The following is a 20,267-nucleotide window of genomic DNA, read 5'->3' as shown; positions in this document are numbered from 1 at the left end:
ATATTTAGAGATAGGATATTTGAGTTTTCTTAAGCTGTATGCCATAATCAGCAATATTAAAATAATAAAAGGCTTGCAATATTTCAGTTGATTTGTAATGAATCCAGAATGTATGACATTTTTGTTTTTTTAATTGCATTACAGAAAATAAAGAACTTTATCACAATATTCAATTTTCTGAGACAGTCCTGTATATGCGGGTTCGGGTCGGGGTTGCGGGATCTTTTGCCGGCGGGTCGGGTCGGGTTGCGGAACTAATTGGCTATATGTGCGGGTAGCGGGGCGGGTTCGGTATTGCACGTCGCGGGTGCGGGGCGGGAGCGGGTCTTGAAAATCAGACCCGTGCAGGACTCTGCAGCAGATTACATTCCCAATGTTCTCTGATCATCAGTGGAATTATTGGACATTTGTATCAAGGTGCACACTCAAAAATATCTTGTTCTTTTTAATATTGTAAATCCTGCACAACATGTTATCTATTTTTGAATCTGCGCAGCTCTCCACTTTTAATACAGTATTTGTCATATTTTACTGTACTCAGTTTCTCAAATAATTATATTTTAAAAGATGTTTGAATGGTGATATACACAGTGATAGATGTTAAAGACTAACGTTTATAATAAATAAATTTGTATTGATTTTAAGATATTTTCATAGTTCATACAATCATACGTATTGGGATCATTTGTATTAATGTGGGCCGGAGGGAGAGGGTGATGAGCATAAGTTTCACTTTCATTTTTTATTTAAATTCCAATTTTGGTCATCAAGAATATGTTTCTCTGTTGTTCATAAAGCATAAAGCAACAGCATCAGNAAGTCAACATTTCACTGAGCTGTGTGGGGTTTGTTCAACTTTTAAAAGATGTTTGAATGGTGATATACACAGTGATAGGTGTTAAAGACTAACGTTTATAATAAATACATTTGTATTGATTTTAAGATCTTTTCATAGTTCATACAATCATACGTTTTGGGATCATTTGTATTAATGTGGACCGGAGGGAGAGGGTGACGAGCATAAGTTTCACTTTCATTTTTTATTTAAATTCCAATTTTGGTCATGAAGAATATGTTTCTCTGTTGTTCATAAAGCATAAAGCAACAGCATCAGAGCACGGTGCAGAGTCTCTAGATGAGTTTACAGTAGTCTGTCGTTCTTATTAAACATCCATGTTGTAGTCCGTTGTATAGAACACTGTAGTTTCCATAGTTTCTCCACAGCAGCAGACGCACACCATGACGTCCGCTGGCGCATCATAAACACGTTGGATAGTGAAAGTGCAGTCGGATTCTCTAAAGTACCGCAGTCTCTTCTCCTAAGTCCTTTTGAATTCTCCTATCCACTATCCCTTAACCCCGTGACGTTTCACTCAGAGGTCAAGGGATAGGAGATAGGGTTAGAACTTAGGAGCTGATTTTTAAACTATCCGAACGCAACCTGTATGTATGTTTGTACATATACTAATGGAGTGGAATGGTAATGTTTGATAAGACCCATAAAATAAAGGCTGACAATCACAATCTCCAAGCCCATCCGCTTTCTAGCGATCTCAGAGCAATTCATCCCAGAGAGAGTGGCCTTACCTTGGAGAACATTTTGAGTCTGGAGCTGGGGTCTCTGGAGGTGGTCACCAGGATTTTAGGATCTTCCACTCCGGCCCATTTATACTCATCATCCATGTGTGAGCTGACACCTTCACAGACAAGAGCCAACCAAAAGCAATGAATACACTGAAGGCTACACTGATCCATGAAATAGGACGCTGCTCATAAGAAGAGGGAATAATAACACAAACCTTCTGCTCCTTCATCGTCGTACTCCAGTAGTTTCTGCAGCTCCAGGGCATCTTTGCGTACTTCAGTTGGGAGGAGACGATTTTCTGCAAAGGACAAGGACAGCTCGTGTTAAACCAGGATGGGTGCTTGGTCAGGCACAATGGAACCGGTGATCCTGCCCGATTCCCACCTTCAAGTGCTCCCTTGAGCTTCTGCTTCTTCTCCTCGATGGTGCGGAGCCGGTCCTCCTGGGCCTTTCTGTACAGGTACTCTCGACGCTGTCTTACTTCTCGACGAAGCTGGAACAATATGACACCAAATACACAAACGTAATTTTGACTATATAATTAGAATCAGAATTCCTTTATTTCATATAGAGGAAAAAAAGAACACATTAGTTATAATAGGAGAAAAATTAAGACAAATAAGTACACATCCATGGCTAAAAATGAGTGATAACGTGTAATTTGACATTTTCAGTATACAACGTTGAATTATCAGAAATAGGGCTGCACATAGATAAAACATTGGTATTCAAATCACAGAAGGTGCAATATTTGTTAAAAAGGAATTAAAAATGAAAAAAAATCAGATTCTCATCTAGGGTCTTAACTAAATACATTTGTGTGTTGAAGATCCTAAAAACACACGATGATGATTGATTTTAAATACATTTCAAAGATAATAAAAACGATGCAAAAATGATCAATCGCTCAATTATCGTGAATCATATTGCTATTAGAATATCATTAAAAAATAATCTCAATTATGTATTTAATCCAAATTGTGCAGTCCTAGTCAGAAATCAATAAATAATGATTTGTATCATGACACCATGACTACATGTTGAAACTCACAATGAAATAAGGTAAACCATGTCCGTAATGATAAGTCACCAATTTCAATGTTAACAAAGTGCTGCCTGGTGAAGTGGAGTAGTGTTAATGCCGAACACAAGTATACGATAGGATACGATACGATAATACTTTATTTGCTAGATCAAGTCTGAAATTGAAAAGCAGCTCCATGTCCAACATCAACAGACAAGTATCCAGACACAATACATGAAACACAAACAACAAACATTTAACATAACAGCACAATCAGTGAGAGAAAACATGCTCAAAGAACCTTCAGCGTGCATTTGATCTGGGATCAGCTCTGTAATTACTGTGAGGATTGACTGATGCACAAAGGAGTGCTTCAGTCTGACTTTATTGAAACGTGGGATCCTGTATCTCCGATTAGATGGTAGCAGTTCATATTCACTGTTCAGAACATGGTTTGGGTCAGAGATGATGTTGTTGGACAGCCTCACTAGGTTGTTATGATAGGCTGAGTCATAGAGTCTCTGACAGGGTTGACAAACAATCTTTGAGCAGATTTTTAACAGGTGGAACAGTTTTGATTTTAAAGCTACTGACAAACATTTGTACCAGGTAGTATTGCAGTACTGCGGAATGGATATGATCACAGATGTAAAGAACAACAGAAGAATTTCTCTGCTCGCCCCAAAAGACCTAAGACGGCGGAGAAAATAAATTCTTTGTTTTGTCCTTTTGCACAGATATTCAATGTGATCCTTCCATGACAGCAGATGGTCAATCATTACACCCAAGTATTTGTATGAAGCTTGATTTCATCTGTATGGATGACAATGGGGACTTTATGGGAGTCAGATGGTGAGCCAAAAATGATTTCCTCAGTTTTCTTGGTGTTGATCTCAAGAGCATTGTTATCAGTCCACTCCACCACTTGATTTACAGCCTGTTGGTGCAGCTCAGGGTCGTCTGTGTTACTGAGCAGAGATATTATTCCACTATCATCAGAGTACTTTATGATGACTTGATTTGGTGTAGTCGGATTATTCATGTTTCAGAAGATATTTGAGTTTAAAATAAAGGTTAATGTAATTATTAGGATTTCTAAATGCAGTTCTTGGTGTCAGTCCCAAAAAGAGCAATTTCCATACAGAAAGAAAAACATAGCTTATTAAGTTAGCTAAGGAAGCTATGCAACTATAAATATAATATAACTAAATATCGTCATAAACATAAAAGGATATAAACTGTGGACCAGACTGTGATGTTTATATTGAATAAAGATACTGCATCACGCGCAAATGTATCATAAACTACGTCACATCTATCGTTAGCGCGAATGCTAATGCGAGTTTCGAAACAAAGATAGTAAAATACGTAATAAAATACGTGATAAGATGTTAGAGTTAGGCTTTTTAAACTTACCATGATGATTATTTAGCATGTAGCACTTCTCACATGGAGAAAGCAGGGCATTCGTACAAGGGCTTTCTTCATTGGCTGACAGAGGAGCCAATGAGAACGCTCGATACTGATTTCAAAGCTTTTCAAAATAAAAGCCCGAGTTTCAAGCACACCCCAAGCCCCGTCTGTTGCGACGGATTTTAAAGGTCCCATGTCATGCTTTTCTGGTTATTACATGGTTATTACCCGTCCCCTTGTGTGTTATGTAGCTTTTTCTGCATGTAAACGGTCTGCAGAGTCACAAACGCTCAAAGTACACCCTAGCGAGTAAAACTAACAGAAAATACCTGTCTATTCTCTCTCTCTCTCAAGTTATAGCAAATATGACCAATTCACATTAATTTAAGTCTTTCGTTCACAGCATTAGCAAAACATGTTTCAAAGGTCAAACACCGCTAACCTTTCATGCAACAATTGTTTTAGAAAATAGAATTCCAACATCACGGATTGCTTGAGGGCAACCGGCCGACCATCTGGTCTTTGTTGAGGAACCAGAGGCCTGGCTTCATTCCAGCTCCATGAACATAGGCACAGAATTATCCACAGACGTCTTTATTTGTTTAAAAGACACAAGATTTGTTCTTTATGAAGAAATAAGCTTGCATTTATTGGACAAACCACACTCACTGCAGTGTAAATATGGAACATGTCATTGGGGGTGAAAAATAAATGAAGGCTTTCATTACAAAATGTCATACATCCATTTGGAAAAAATACCTTGAGGAAACATTTCCAAAGTGCACACCCACTCTCAGAAATGTTATTAGTTTGGAAAGCAGAATATTTCTTTAGGATGTCAGCGGCATTATTTCCACACAGTGTATGTATCATTTTTGGAACAAAGCTCCTCAAATATACACATTTATTTCTATATTTTAAACATTCTTTTCTTGCTGTACACTGAAGTCTCATGCTTGAAACTGTGCTTTCAGCATTTATCCTCAATCACATGACAAAAGACAAAAAAAGCACACAGTATTCAGGATCAATGCTGCATAGTTTCAACTTTGGAGTCTCAAACATCACGTCTTTGTAAGCATATGCACAGGAGATGGAAACCGTATGAAATCTGTCAGACAAAAATACACATTATTCCTCTTGGATGCAAGAATGCTTCTCTTATTTGAAACATTTGAGGGATTTATGGAAGAAACCGTACTGTACTGTATGTAGTTCTTATCACCACGTACCGAGGCTGTATTACAGGTGTGAAATATGAACGGCAATCTGTTAAAAGCTGCAAGTGTTTCAGCATAGTCTAAATCCTGACAATAAAATATAATGGAGGCAATAAATAACAAGGATAAAAGCACGAGGAAATGTTACTTACAGAGAAAATTTGAACACATTACCATAATGTTCCTTTAGAAGGATGGAGCATCAAACCAAAACAAACCAATGCACTGATTCACTGCAATCTCCATACAGGGTTTCAGAGAGGACGTCCGTTCCATTTGACCAATAAAAGGCAACATTCCAACACTTTTACAGTAAGAACACTTGAAATGGATCATGAGGATAGCGGCACATCTTTCCCTTGTAGTGACCTCCTTTAAGGCAACTGCAGAAAACACGAGGAGTGTGTGTTTGTTTTGAAAGGGTAGCAGTGGATGAAATCATAAAATCACCAGCGAAGACATGGGGGGAGGGATTCACATCAAGATTACGTCCACACTAAGCAGGTTTATTCTTAAAAAAAAGCGCCTTTTGCGACACCAGAGCTTGTGTCGCACCTTTTTATTTATTCATTTATTGTTTTATTTGATTATAATTACATTTTATTTACATTATTTTTGAGCTAATATTACAGTTATTGTATGGTCAGTTCATCGATGTTAAGAGAGATACAGTATTTGAAATGCTCGTGTGTATGTGGTATAGAAATGATTATAAACAATGATGTTGTAATTTATACTATGTATAAAATAAATAAAAATGCTATTGTTCTGATCATCAACAAACAGAGCTAGGATCTGGGATCAGTTGATAACAAATGTCTTTAAGAGTCTTACATTATTGCTGTGACTTGGAGAAGAGACATGGCAGACTGCAGTACACGGGTCAGACTCACTGTCCCATGAAGATGTAAACACAGTGAACAATCATTAGGAGATTAGGGGAATGTTAGATCCACCCTGACAAACCATTTAAAAAATAGCCCCAAACAAAACACTTAGTGTGAACGTGCTCCGATAGTGAAGCCTGGGAAGTCTTTTCTTAAAAAAATCAAAATCCACTCACTCAGAGTTTATATTTAGAGACACAAGACTGAGCGTGCCACTGAAGCCAACACCTAGGAAAGAAAGACAAAGAAAGCAGGAGTGTGTCACTTGTCACTTTAAGCATGCTCTCCATAACCACAGCGACCAAAACAAATTCCAAATGATAACCGTATTTACAGACGCCAACATATTCAATCATCTCAAAGTACAAAGAGCCAATCACCAGGACTCACTACAGTACACGTGGTTTTCTCGCCGTTCCCTATTGGCTGGAATGGAAGTGACAGCAGTAGTGCAGATGGGGGGGAGTCGATCAGAAGGAACGCTCCGGAGAAGAGCTCCTCGCTCGTGTTACTGGCAGCCATGTGGGTTACGTATGGCTTGGAGATGCTTTATGCTCTTAAGTCAAGGAACAAGAAGGTTTTTACAAGGACCCTCGCCTCGCCGCTGTTCCTCCCTGAACAGGAGCTTCTATAGTTCCTCATAATCTCCGTCATCTCTTTTGACGGACGCTGCTCCTCCGCCCAGAAAGTCCTCCAGATCGTCCACCTCGGTTTTCTTGCTCCGGGATGGCTTTTTCTTTTTCTCTTTCTCGTCTCCCGCTGCACCTTCGTCCTTTTCTTTTTTCTTGTGTTTGTGTTTCTTCTTGTTTTTCTCGTCCTCCTGAAAACAGAAATATGTTTATTGTGTTGATATTACTGTCTTTTAGAGATATGTCGTATAAACAACAACAAAAAGACGTTACCTCTTTGATTTTCTTCTTCTTTTTCTTCTTGTCTTTGGAGGAGTGTTTACTTTCTTTTTCTGAAAGAGAAGCGGAGACAAACAGAAGTTTCACAGTGATGAACGACTAGAGTGGTCCCACTTTAAAGAGTCTAGTTGCCAGCATTGGAGGGCTGATTTGGACTACTATGAGTAGTAGTGCAACCATTGGATAAAGGGGGCACAAGATGAACAGATGACCTCTACTGTGGACAATTTATTTTCAAATAAATAGGCAATCTGTCCAATCCAAATGATCCAGAGTCCCCTAAATCTTCCAAATTGAGCCCACCAAGAGCAAAACATTTCTGGCTGAAAATGCCATCATTTAATTCCGTCAGAATCAGATGGATTCAGCATCCTCAATTACTTCCAAAATTGTCCAAGTCTGCCAAGCAATTTATTCACTATTGTCAATATGGGCTCTAACGGAATCAATGCCAATTAACACAACTTATGCTAATTGTGCAAATTGCCCAACATATGCAAGTTAGCATCTGGCAGTTTCTATGTGCTGGGACCCGTACTGTACCATTAAACTTTGGGGTACTCAACATTTCCGGGTTTACAACAGGACTCTATGAGCTAGACTTATATATTCAAATGAAGTTGAAAAAACAGAATGTTAGGAGTAAAGCTGCATTCACATGACAAACGGCTCTGCGCTGACATTGCTGTTGTGTTTCTATGGAGACACGGGCAACCGGAAAATAAATCAAATTGTGATATCCTCAAAGATTCCCTCAAGGATTTACTGACGATGGGCATATATTATTGTGAGCTCATAGGGGGAGACTTGTGTGCCGCCTAATGAGAAACATGTGTAGACAGACATCTCAGGACTTGCCTTCCTGCTCCTCGCTGCTCTCCTTGGCTGCAGGAGCCTCTTCCTGGAAGCCGAGGCCGAACAGGTCGGTGTCGTCCTTATGTTTAAAGGAGATCGGTGTGGGCTTCAGAGGCTCTGTCGCCTTGGATACCTGCAAGTCGTCGTCAGACAGGTCGGACAGAAGCTCATCTCGGACTGGAAATATGTCCTGGGAGGAAGGGAGCAGCCACACATGATCAATCCCCTGGTTTCCCCAAATAAAGCTTCGGAAAAACAAGCTTTTGATGTACAGTGTGACAGAAACGCAACTAAAATAGAGTGGTGCAGTCATTGTTCAAGGGCTACCCGGAAGTTTGCATCGCAATTGCTCCCTCAACTAAAACGGGTTGGATTTCCGAATATAGCAGAAAATTAGATCTGTGGCAAACACACATTTATGATCAGTGCTTGAATTGGAATAAAAAAGGTGCCAGTACCCTAAATCAGCAACTGTTTCAAGTCAATTTATTTATACAGCCCAAAAACAAGAATGTGGCTCAAAGTCATAGTATATTCTATAATGCTGGTGGGTTTGTCTCTTTACTGTATATTTTAGAAAGGCTCACTGTACTTAAACAAAATGACTCAGGGTGCATCTGAGATTAGAGGGGGTGCAGGGGTAAAGTGCTATTTTTTATAAGTGGGGAGTGGACCTGACACCCTCTAGGGAAGTGCCGGTACTGCGTACCGGTGAGTACCGGCCCAATTCAAGCACTGTTTATGATACTTAGTGTAAGACATTCACCAGTAGAATATTTATTGACATATTTTATTTAGGACTCATTCCTGCACCACTCGGAGTGGTGCGTAAGTCAGAATATTAGTATTGTGTCCATTTAATTTTATCCAACCTACAAACATTATGCATTACATCATTTTGTTCTTTTTTAATACTGTGAGCCATGTTCCTGCTCAGCTCTCTGAAGATATTTTGCACACCTGCACAGCCATTCACTTTAAAATATAATACACTGTAGTTTGTCATATATTGTCATGTATTCATTGTCTGAAGTAATTTAGGATTGTTTGTATATTTACATTTGGTGTTAAAACTTGTCTTGATTATTGTTTAATGCTAAATAGTTTCATAGTATGTGTTAGGAGTGTAACGGTTCACAAACATTTCGGTTTGGTACGTACCTCGGTTTTTAGGTCACGGTTCGGTTCGGTACGTTTTCGGTACAGCAGAAAAAATTATCACAAAACATAACGTATTTCTTGTTTTTTTTAATTATTATTATTAAACTGTGAATAATGTATTCACTCAAATAAATACAAAATATAATAAAATAAACATTAAGGTGCAGCATTTCGATGAACTGAAATAATCTGTATTTGAACTTTACTGTACTAGTACTCACAAAACATAATCTATTAGTTTTGGGTTTTTAATTATTATTAAACTGTGAATATTCACTCAAATAAATACAAAATATAATAAAATAAACATTAAGGTGCAGCATTTCGATGAACTGAAATAATCTGTATTTGAACTTACTGTACGTACTAGTACTCACCTAAGCAGCCAGTTTGACATTATGACTTGCTTGTCATTGTATTTTCATGTTTTTTTAAAGAAAAATGAACTTGTCCACATTGCTTGCCGAAAGGGCAGATCTGCTGGCACTAACAAAGTCCCCTGCTGTGGAGAACACCCTCTCGCTAGGGACAGAGGTAGCAGATACAGCCAGGTAGCACTTTGCTAACATGGCAACATAAGGATATTTGGCGTTTGTAATAGCTTTGGCTCGGTCTGAACTTTTTGCGAGTGGTGGAGGCTTAAATGCTAGTGGGAGTTGGGTTTGCACTTCAGTCTTTTTTCTTTTGGTACCGCTGATATTCACGTTCGAGTAATGCCTTTTCAAATGAGTGTGAAAGTTTGATGTATTGCCAGCCGCGTAACCAATTTTAGTTGAACAATGCCGACAAACAGCTTTGGTTCGGTCCACCTGTCTTTGTCCGTCATCCTTGTTCGTAACTGCGAAACCAAAATGCTCCCAAACCGGAGACTTCAATGATGCTGGAGGATTTTCGAGCTCAACTTTATCTGCGTTCGCCATTTCCTCAAACTACTGACTACATTTGAACGCATCCCTGTGACCAGCTCTCAAAGTATGCCTCTCGTCCAATGAAATGACTTGCTCGCTCTATGACGCGTTGAACCCAATGTGAGCAAATTACTCTGAATGCTGCGACGCAGCACCTGAGATTACTTCCAAGAAGTTGTTCACGTTCTCAATTTTTTACGTTTAACGTTATATTCGTTCGGTACACTTCGGTACACACGTATACCGAACCGAAGGGCCCGTACCGAATAATTTTGGTACGGGTACGTATACTGTTGCACCCCTAGTATGTGTAAACAGGTCAAATGTCCTGCTTCCTGCAGTAAACAGTGAACTGAGTGAATCTGTTGTCATGCTGTGCCTGTACCTTGGTAACTTTTGGGGTATCTGACGCTTCAGACTCAAAGTCGGGGTCGTCCATGATGAAGGAGAGCATCTGATGGGCTGCAGGAGCCTCTGGGTCCGTATCGGAGTCTTCGGCTCTGGGGGAGCTGCCTTTCTTCTTGGCTTGCTGCCGTGGCAACTGCTCTGCTGCCGGAGTGAGAGTGAGGGAGATGGCCTCTGGAGCTTTGGATGCCACCTTGAGTTTAGGGATGTTGATCACAGGCCTGAAACAGGGGGAAATTAATATTTGTTTATATTCTCTATTTCGCTTATTTGTTCATTTTGTTCACTGACTTCCACTAGAGATTTTTTACATTATGGAGTTTTAATTCAGCACATTAGTATCTTTTTTAAATTGACATACAACAGGAAGTCAACAGCCTTCTCGGCTACATCTTAAGTGACTCACAGCTCAGGTCATGTATTTGCATTGTAACTAATCTAGTCCAATTTCTCCAGTAAATTGTGATATGGAGTCACATAAAGTGGGCACAATGAAGCCACAAAGAATGAAACAGCAGAGATGCATTCATGTGGAATACGTGACTATGTGTTCCTGATGAGAAGTGGAGGGAGCTTTTTAAATAAGAAGTAGCAAGTCTCTCCAGCACCAAATTTTCTTGTGAACACCACAAAAGGTGAAAGAGTTGCCGTCTTAATTCCATCCCTGATACTGTGAATGTCATTCTGAATGTTCCCTTGGGTGAAACACTGGACGATCTGCACTAAAATAAACAAAAAAACGATACGCTGACGGCCGGCACCGCCCTTAATTTCTTTTTAAACGATATCATGTAAGTTGCGCTGACAGGCGACAGAGGTCCACAGTTGCCCCGCAGCGAGGCTCCCCCCGCCCTCCCGTAGACAGTTCAAGAGCTCAGTCACTTCATAACAACAAAGATGGATCGCTGTAAACGCTCTAAAGTGAGGCTCCACTACACTAAAAAAGAAGAAAGAGAAGGCACAGTGTAATGACTGTGGCAAGTTAATAGCTTGGCACAGGCTCAGTTACAATAAAGCACAGCTATTGTGCAATACATTTGTATTGCATGTATATTTTTTATTTGTAAAAATGTCAGTTAAAGCTTAAACAGGGTATATGCAGGAATCCTGAGGTCAAATTTAATACCTTTTAAGTCCTTTTTTAAGACCCTTTCCATACATTTTAAGACCTCATCCTAACTTTGAGTTCTAACCGGTTACATTGGCAACACACTTTACCTCACATTTACTATATTGATAAGATAGCACAACTAAACAGAGTGCAGACAGACTACTGAAGCCTCCTCTCCACATGAACTTCAACCTCTCTGTGAAGGTCAGGTTTAATGCAGTATGCTGCTTTGTTGATTCTGTACTCTGTGCTCTTTCATTCCAGTAAAACTCCTCAGAAACCATTAGAAACCAGTATTTGACCAATAAACAAAACAANACCCGCTTGGAAAATGCTGAAACGCTGTTACGTGACATATGCCAGGCCTTGCTACAGTAGCGCCTGCTCCGCCACAAAATACACCAAAAGCAGCGAAGAAGACCCCGGAGCATGGTTGCCATGGTTGCCCTTCTGTTTATTCTCCGCGGTGGACGGCGTGTTCTCCTGCTGTATATCTCTCAGGTAGTCCACCAGCAGATGAAAAACACCCACCTCTCGGCCTCTTCCAAGGGACGAGGGAACCGTGCGGCAGAGTTTCCGTTAAAAAAAATGTTCCGCCGGTCAACATGTCTGTTAAAGTTGAAATCTTCCGTACAAAATTAGAAAAGTGCCGATCAGAGGTCGTCTTTGTTATTTATTGAGCTTTAAAACAAATTGATAACGACTCTGTTCTCTGTATAATAATATTTAATAAACGGTGCCTGCCTCTCTTTTCCTCCCCCTCTTCTGACAGCCCAGCAGCAGCAGGAGACGTGGGGAGAGGGAGAAGGGCTATTTCATCGTTATCAGAAAATGATCATATAGGGCTTACACACGGAGCCGTTGGACCCCCAGAGCATTGCGTATGCCGGTCTACCCACCTTGGACCCCCCCACAGAGCGGAGCAAGGCAACGAAACTTAAAATAAGAAGCAGCATTTTACGGCGCTATGCATGGGGCCGCCTTGAGGGGGTTTCCCGACATGTCGATTCAGTAAATTAAAGGGTGTTTCATGTTGTCGTTGCTGTGGGACTTCTTAATACCTTGGAAAATGCCGTTTAATACTTTTTAATAGCCTTAATTTTCGCTAAATTGATTTATCAACTTTTAATACTTTTTAAGACCCCGCGGACACCCTGTTAAAAGAATAAAGATATGTTTGTTGTCTAAATGTTGGACCTCTTTCTTTTACAATTTTGGAATCGAAACGGGGAATCGATAAGAACCGGAATCGATAAGCAGAACCGGAATCGATACATTTCAAACGATACCCATCCCTAACTGGGACATGTCTCCATGCTTTAATGTTCAAAAAGCTCTTTATTTTCCTCATACTGCCTGTGCTGCAGCACCTCTTTTCACCCTCTGTCTGAAACCAGAGCCCAGTCTGCTCTGATTGGTTAGCTGGCCGGCTCTGTTGTGATTGGTCAACCGCTTAGAGATGTCCCGCCCCATTATGTACAATATGTTGGTCGCTAGCCGATAGTTACATAGTGATGTCATTTTGTTAGGGAAGTAAACAAAGGAGTCCAATGGAGGCGTTTCAGGGAGGGTGTGGGAGAGAAACAAAAATAGTAATCCGCAGGTTGGTTAACTTTAATTAAGGCTTTCTCTGACAGACCTTCACTAACACAACATAGTGTACGTCAGTGTGATCCTGAGAAAGGACTTACGTTTTGAGCTCAGGCTCACTGTCCAAGTCTTGGTCCTGTGTGACGGGGGGGGCTTCCTCGTCGCTGGTCAGAGCGACGTCTTTCCTGAGGGGCAGGCTCTTAGGCTGGGGGAGGCTGGGCTCAGTGTCGTCAGGGTCCAGCTCATCCTGGAAAGCAGACACCATGGGGTTCCCTCTGCCTTCACCATCACTGAGACAGGACAGGAAATCACTTTTATACCTCCACTCAGTGACAGCCTCTGCCATTGTAAAGCACCAGAGCCTCAGTGACAACCGATGCACACACACACCTCTCTCCTGTATTATTTCAAAAAAGTCATCAAAATTCAAAGTATAGTGTGTTCAAAAATGTAAAACAAAAGTTATACTATAGTATATCGAAAAAGTATTGGTATACATATATATTTATAAGTCATCAAAAACATAGTACAGAATGTTTTTTTTAAAGTCATTGGAAAGTCATAGCATAGTATTTTATTCATTTTTTTATTCATAAAATCATAGTATAGTTTATCAAAAAGTCATGGTAAAGTGTTTTTTTTCAAATTGTTTGAATCAAGCCAGAGTATAGTATTTAAGAGAAATTAAATAAAAAAAGTTAAAGACATATATTATGTTTATAAGAGAAAAGTTTCAGTAAATAAAGTGTATTCTTAAAATAAAACAATAAAAAAAGCCTTTTTTCTGATCATGTTGAAGCTAATTTCAATGTTTGTGTAAAAAAAGGTCAAATGTGGATTACCAAACTTGCTATGTCACTTTTGCTGTAATGTCCCCGCTGCAGGACAAATAAAGGATTTCTGATTCTGATACCTAATGAAAGTGTGTGTAAGCATCTGACCTGTCACTGTCCACAGCTGTAGCGGGCGGGGGGGCCTTGGTTTTGGAGGGCAGGCTGTCCTCCAGGAAGCTTCTATCCAGTCTCTCATCCGGCACAAAATCATCCACACTGTGAACCTTACCGGGACACACCAGAGCAGGAGGCTCGTCTGAAGGAAACACAGCCAAACAAATCCACCGTATGAAACCACAATCGAAGCGTGAAGTCACATGACAATCAGCAACCGTCCAGACATTCTCAAGTTCTGCATTTCACAGAGTCACTGGGACTACTTGCTTTTAACTTGATTTACATATGGCTACAACTGTGATCTAAAAATAAACACAGTTTGCCAGTTACAATTATACAATTTACTGCTTATGAATCAACCATCTGATGTTTTATGTCCATCAACTTCAGCACTAAAATCCTTTTAACTTGAAGGAGTGAGACACAACAGCATTATCTCATTCATTAAAGATCTTATCTACAACATCAAATACGCCAGTAAATAACCCACTGGTGGATGTCTGAAGCTCCTGTGTTGTAAGGACAGCGGTTTCTAACAATGCACAACATCAACATACCGTACATTAGCAGCCTTTAGCTTAGCGGTGGTGATGTGAAGTGCTGTGACCGGGATGTAGTTCCTTTAGAGGCTAACGTTTGACCTTTATTTCTAGCGATTGCAATCATAAAAGTGTAAAGAGGAGATTATCCTGCTGAAAAAATCATGTACGTCTCAGAAATGTGTATCATAGATCTTATTTTCAGCAAAATTCCAGCAATCCAATGAAACATTTCATTTATTTTTGTTGAGGGAGCCCTGCCATGCTTACTTCCGCATTCGTAAATGTTGAGAAACTACAAAACGTCATCACGCTGACACAAGACTGCCTTTAGCTTAGCGGTGGTAATGAGCTGTAGTTAGTTTATAGCTTCACGTTAGCTTCCAATAGGACAATCACTTTTCCTTTTGTCGTGGGAGCTCTCTGTGATGCTATTGCCGGGTCGGCCTACAAAAACACGTCACCACTGCACCACTCTTGTAGAAAAGACTCACCTGTGGCAGGAGCCTCAGCAGCAGTGGAACCAAACCAGCGGGACATGAAGCCACGTTTCTGGGGGCCTGAAGCTCCGGGCGCAGCCGGGGCCTGAAGGTCATCGGGAGCGAGGGCCAGAGGCTTTGACTCAACAGCAGGAGAAGCCGGGGACGGAGGTGGAGGGAGGGAGGCAGACACAGCTGGTGACTGGGGGAGCACCTGGGGGGGTAGGGGGGGTTGAGGGGTGCTGGGGCTGGAGCTGCCTGTAGAGGCTCCGCTGGGGGGGACGATGGGGGACTGGGAGCCGGAGGAGGGACTCTGACCGTTAGCTGGACCGGGAGAGCCAAAGCCTTTACTGCGAGACTCCAAATTCTCCAGGAAACTGCAGGAAACACAACAGAGCAGTTCTAGACTGAGCTTCACCTGCAGGACTATGTGAGGCTGGGAGCAGAGCAGGGGCTGCACTGTGGGAAGGGTTCAGCGAAAGCCCTTATGGACACTTTATTTGTCTTTACAACGTTTTTTATATAGGCTAGAAGATTACTAAAATACAAATATAATTCAATATTTTAATAAAACCCAAATTCAGAGTAAAATGTAACTTGAAATACTAAAAGGCAAGCCATAGTCAGATATGTTTTATTATGTACAGCTTTTAGTGGTTTCTGGGAAATAGCTTTGAGAGAATTGTCCACTATTTTTCAGTATTTCTCCAAATAAAATCTCCCTCTCACAATTGGGAAGGAATTGGTTGAATGATTATAATCAAATAGCTCTAAAAGAAAGGATCTTGTAAATTAATAGAATGCAAAAAAATACCATTAGAATTTTGAAACGTTAGTATTTTTGACGACAGATGAAAAAGAAATTGGTGAGGTATACCAGCAAAACATTACTAATGACTCTCCGGTTAGATATAACAATTGATGTACTTATGATAATGATTGAGTATCTGTCAATCTTATATTATCAGTATTAACTTTTTTCTGATTTGTGGATTGTTATTTTATTTCATTTCATTTATTTTAGTTGTGTATGCCCTGCAATCATATTATTTCTCAAAATGCAAATTCAAAAAAGATTACTCATTCACAAAACTGTCTGTGAGGAGGAACTCATTGCCCTTACAAGAAACGTGAAATGATCACATCATTATTTCAATTGCAATGAAAGTGTCTTAACTCATGTTGTTGTGTTTGTTTTCAAACACAGAGCCTTGATTAGCTGACAGTCATAACGGCAACTTTTCCTCTAATAAGGAATTCTTGAGAAAAAGAAAAGTATATATTCTCACGATAAGACCAGAAAACTGAGCTGAAGGAAATGTCATACATAGGTGTAGAATTCAACAGCTACGGTCTATAGAGTGTTCTGAGCCTCAGAACTACAGAAGCTCTGGGTGGAAAACAGTGTGAGAGAGAAAGAAAGCTGACAGTACATCTCATAGTTCTGATCTTCAGTCTCCTGCTGGACACACAGCTCCTCCAGAGTGGCATCCATGTCCAGCTGGTTGGTCTCCAGCTGCCTCAGGAGGGTCTCCCTCTACACACACACACACACACACACACACACACACACACACACACACACACACACACACACACACACACACACACACACACACACACACACACACACACACACTTTAGGCCCTAAATATCACACGAGACAATCTTGGTGTCCCCATTGATTTAAAGCAGATTAAGACCATCATTAACCAGCACAGGAAGGGAGGACATACCTGTAGCTGCAGGAAGGGGATGTTGAAGAACCTGTGCAGATATTTCAGACCAAAGCCATTCTTCATGGAGGACTCAGCATAATGGATGTAAGATGCTCCCATTGGCCTGTAAAACACAAGAAGTTTCTCTAACATGTGCAGTACATTCTTATCAGTGTTTCCGTGTAAAACATTATCATAATTCTGGTCAAATATTATATGTGATTACCGTAATATGGAGATTTAAAAGTAGTTTTTCAATAGACTTGTGCATAATGCAATATATATATGAATATTATATATATGAATAATTACGCAGACCACGCCGTATCTCTTCAAATAACTTTCTTCAGCTCAAGGCCTACATATACTGAAGCAGAGGCCTACTTTTGATTAAAAAAAGTTGGAAGGAGTGAAAGGAATATGAGTTTTTTTATTAATTATTTGAAGTCTGAAACCCCAGGATTCTTTTTTTTAACCACTTAACTCAGTTTTCTTTTTTGCCTTATACAGGGAAACATTATTATATTAAATGAATACCAATATATAGGTTAATACACATAAGACTACAGTGCACACTCACTGTATATATCATGTAAGAACAATATTTAACATGTGACTTTTGGATATAAATACAGTATATTTTTGTAACATGGCTTGTTGAAGTTGTATTTCTCTCATGAGACTAAACCCCTTTATATCAGCAGTGCAGTGTTACTGCTATACAATCATCCCACCAGGTGTCACTGTGTTCTCGCGTTTGTGCCCACAAAGATTGGAATACTTTTTGTTACAAATAGAAGGAAATCTCTGAAGCTTCAGAGGGTTTCCTCTTTCATCACTAACATTTAGTGCTGACATCTATCTACCTGTTGAGTCCAGCGATCAGGTCTCTGATGTCATCAGGGAGGATGACACGATGCTCGCCCATGTCCCGGTGGTTTCCCAACACACACACCGGCACGTGGGTGGGTACTTTGGGCAGCTCCCTCAGGATGTAGTTAAAAGTCCTGCAAATGACAAATCATATTCATCTGTGGAGGGATGTGAAGAAAATCAGAAATCAAATCAGTGAGTCTCAGTTCAGAGGAGGACGAAATGGTGCATCTCAAAGAATTTCACATATCAGTGAGACTCATTTATTTTGTTGTTTAAAAGTTATATAACATGGTCAAGGTGCATACTTATAATAATAATAATAATAATAAATTGAATTTATATAGCGCTTTTCAAGTCTCAAAGTCGCTTAATATATATATATATATATATATATATATATATATATATAGGGTAGGGCCGGGACTTTAACGCGTTAATTAAGATTAATTAATTACACGCAAAAATTAACGCATTTTAATCGCATACTTATTTTTTGCACCGCGGAACGTTTCTCACTGGATGAGTTTCAGGGGTACCGATTATTTACTGGAGCACCAACTAACGTTCACTTACTTCAGACAACCAACAAACCCACATGTGGAACAATAGTTCAAAACGTGTGGGGGAAAAACGGGAAAAAGAAGCTGTCATGAGACCGCATTTTGTTGGCCCGTGGATGGACATTTTGTTTAAAAAACGGACGGAGGGACCGAGTCTGATAAGAGCACAGTTGTTTGCCAAATTATTGCAAAAAAGGATTCGCATTATCACCGGCAGCACATCAAGCCTCCAAGTATCACCTCAATGCAAAACATAGTAGCAGCTGGCGTAGAAGCTAGCGTGACGTTAGCCCGACTCAATACAGACCCACACCAATTCCGTTGATCAAACAGTGGCCTATGCACAGAGAATTTTATTTTTCATCAGATATTGAAAGATATTTTTTATTTTAAATGTACACTATGTAACTATTTTTACGTGTTGTGCAACTCATTTATGTTGAAACTGTTTATTTTTTGGCTCCGAAAGGTTATTGAGAGAGTTGGACTGAAATTGATTAGATTTTTTAATCAACTTGTGTAAATCAACAAAGTTGTTATGGCCCTCTTGAAGCAACAGAGATGTTTTCTAAATAGTCAGGGTTTCCAATGTTCTGAAGGTATGAAAGTATTGTGTTATACTTCCAAAAAACAAGTGTTATAGTTTACCAGAAGGCTACCTACTATAGTCTACCTGAATCTCTGAAATGTACTGTATCCTAATATGTATTGCTAACCACTTTATGGCAAAAATTTCACTTTTCTGTGTCTTTGTTAAGTATTAGCCTTGAAAAAAATAAACAATGTTTTGTTGCTTAAGTATGTATTCAGTCATTATTCAATGGTATACTAATCCATGTGAAAAAATTGCTTCTCCACTGTTCTCAGGGTCAATATTTATATGCGATTAAAAAAGTGCGGATTAAATTGCGTATTTAATTAATTACAAAGCCGCTGTAATTAATTAGATTAATTTTTTTAATCTGCGTCCCGGCCCTATATATATAGGTATATATATATATATACTATATCAGGGTTTCCATTAGGGCCGGTACATTACCCAGTTTTTAGCTGGTAGCATTTATTAAGAACCGGTAAATTCAAAACCTGCGGTCATAATGTCCGTGTTATAGTGATGTCTATACTCGAACTGTGTCTATTATCGGTTCCGATATTCACTCTTTAATAGTTTGATCGGGTCTTCTGAGATGTGCAAGACGATCAGGAGAGCTGGATCTGATGAATATGGACATAAACGCGAGGTGAAGTGATACCGGACGCTTCTTTTGTTTTTTTGTGTATGGAGAGGATCAGATCAGCTGCTGAGTCTGACGTAGACGGCGTTATTAGCTCTGCATGATCACTGAAGGCCCCACCCCTCTGTTTAGCGTATTGCATGAGAAACTGACGGGCTGCAGTGAGAGAGGGAGGAGAGGCGATTCCGTTCTCTCACGTGTTTATTATTCAAATTAATGTAAACGTTTGAAATAATGATACTTATTAACTACACGAGTAGTTTCTTTGAATGTAATAATTATTGTTGGTTTTTGGAATCATTTATTGAAAAATGAATGTGAACTTTTCGATCGTTACGATTATAAACTGAACAATATAAAATATACTCCCATTAACTGAGTTAAACCGTAATCGGTCATAGTCCTGGTCAAAACCTGTAATGGAAACTGCCACATACAATAAATTGACATGACGCGTTACATTCAAATTTGTCCGGTAAAACCATTACCGGACATTGACTCTGGCAATGGAAAATATCCTAGCGGAATTCAAATAAAGTTGATTTATATAGACATTTTAAAAAACGATTTTTGTCGAGAGTGCTCTGTGTGGCAGGCAATAAATACACACTTTACTACAAATAGATAACAGAAGACAATAAATTACAACTAGCAAAGATAAATAAAAGTCACACACAGGAAATGTCAGGAGTTGTGCTCCGCTCTGTAGAAGGCAGGAGAAGAAGGTGTGTTTTAAGAGTAATGTAAAAACCTAGTTGGTGCTCGACCTCACATGGAGGCAGAGTGTTCCAGAGCCTAGGGCCATGCTGTGCAAGCCGGGCCCCTGTGAGCCCGTGATCTGGC

The 20,267-nt window shown here is 39.8% G+C and overlaps 2 protein-coding genes across 3 annotated transcripts in view; both read right to left on the bottom strand.

Moving 5' to 3' along the window:
* imp4 (IMP U3 small nucleolar ribonucleoprotein 4) overlaps positions 1-4,173 on the bottom strand; it is a 12,618-nt gene extending 8,445 nt beyond the window's left edge. Inside the window, exons 1-4 of the mRNA XM_010797200.1 lie at positions 4,026-4,173; positions 1,970-2,078; positions 1,800-1,883; positions 1,588-1,697 (exon numbers count right to left, since the gene is read on the bottom strand). Of these exons, the coding sequence (XP_010795502.1) occupies positions 1,588-1,697; positions 1,800-1,883; positions 1,970-2,078; positions 4,026-4,028 (306 nt within the window). The 5' untranslated portion in view covers positions 4,029-4,173. The remainder of the gene's footprint in view (positions 1-1,587; positions 1,698-1,799; positions 1,884-1,969; positions 2,079-4,025) is intronic.
* Positions 4,174-4,600: 427 nt separating this feature from the next.
* The window catches only part of LOC104967685 (RAB, member RAS oncogene family like 6), a 22,598-nt gene continuing 6,931 nt past the window's right edge, over positions 4,601-20,267 (bottom strand). For both annotated transcript variants that reach the window (XM_010797198.1, XM_010797199.1), the window contains 10 exons: positions 17,620-17,760; positions 16,772-16,877; positions 16,469-16,572; positions 15,051-15,412; positions 14,009-14,156; positions 13,169-13,357; positions 10,347-10,587; positions 7,896-8,082; positions 7,032-7,090; positions 4,601-6,949 (listed from right to left, as the gene is read on the bottom strand). In XM_010797198.1, the coding sequence (XP_010795500.1) occupies positions 6,758-6,949; positions 7,032-7,090; positions 7,896-8,082; positions 10,347-10,587; positions 13,169-13,357; positions 14,009-14,156; positions 15,051-15,412; positions 16,469-16,572; positions 16,772-16,877; positions 17,620-17,760 (1,729 nt within the window). In that variant the 3' untranslated portion in view covers positions 4,601-6,757. The remainder of the gene's footprint in view (positions 6,950-7,031; positions 7,091-7,895; positions 8,083-10,346; positions 10,588-13,168; positions 13,358-14,008; positions 14,157-15,050; positions 15,413-16,468; positions 16,573-16,771; positions 16,878-17,619; positions 17,761-20,267) is intronic.

Source organism: Notothenia coriiceps, unplaced genomic scaffold (assembly GCF_000735185.1).
Source record: "Notothenia coriiceps isolate Sejong01 unplaced genomic scaffold, NC01 NC01_scaffold00037521, whole genome shotgun sequence".
NCBI lineage: Eukaryota > Metazoa > Chordata > Actinopteri > Perciformes > Nototheniidae > Notothenia > Notothenia coriiceps.
This window is presented reverse-complemented; position numbering and strand designations above follow the sequence as displayed.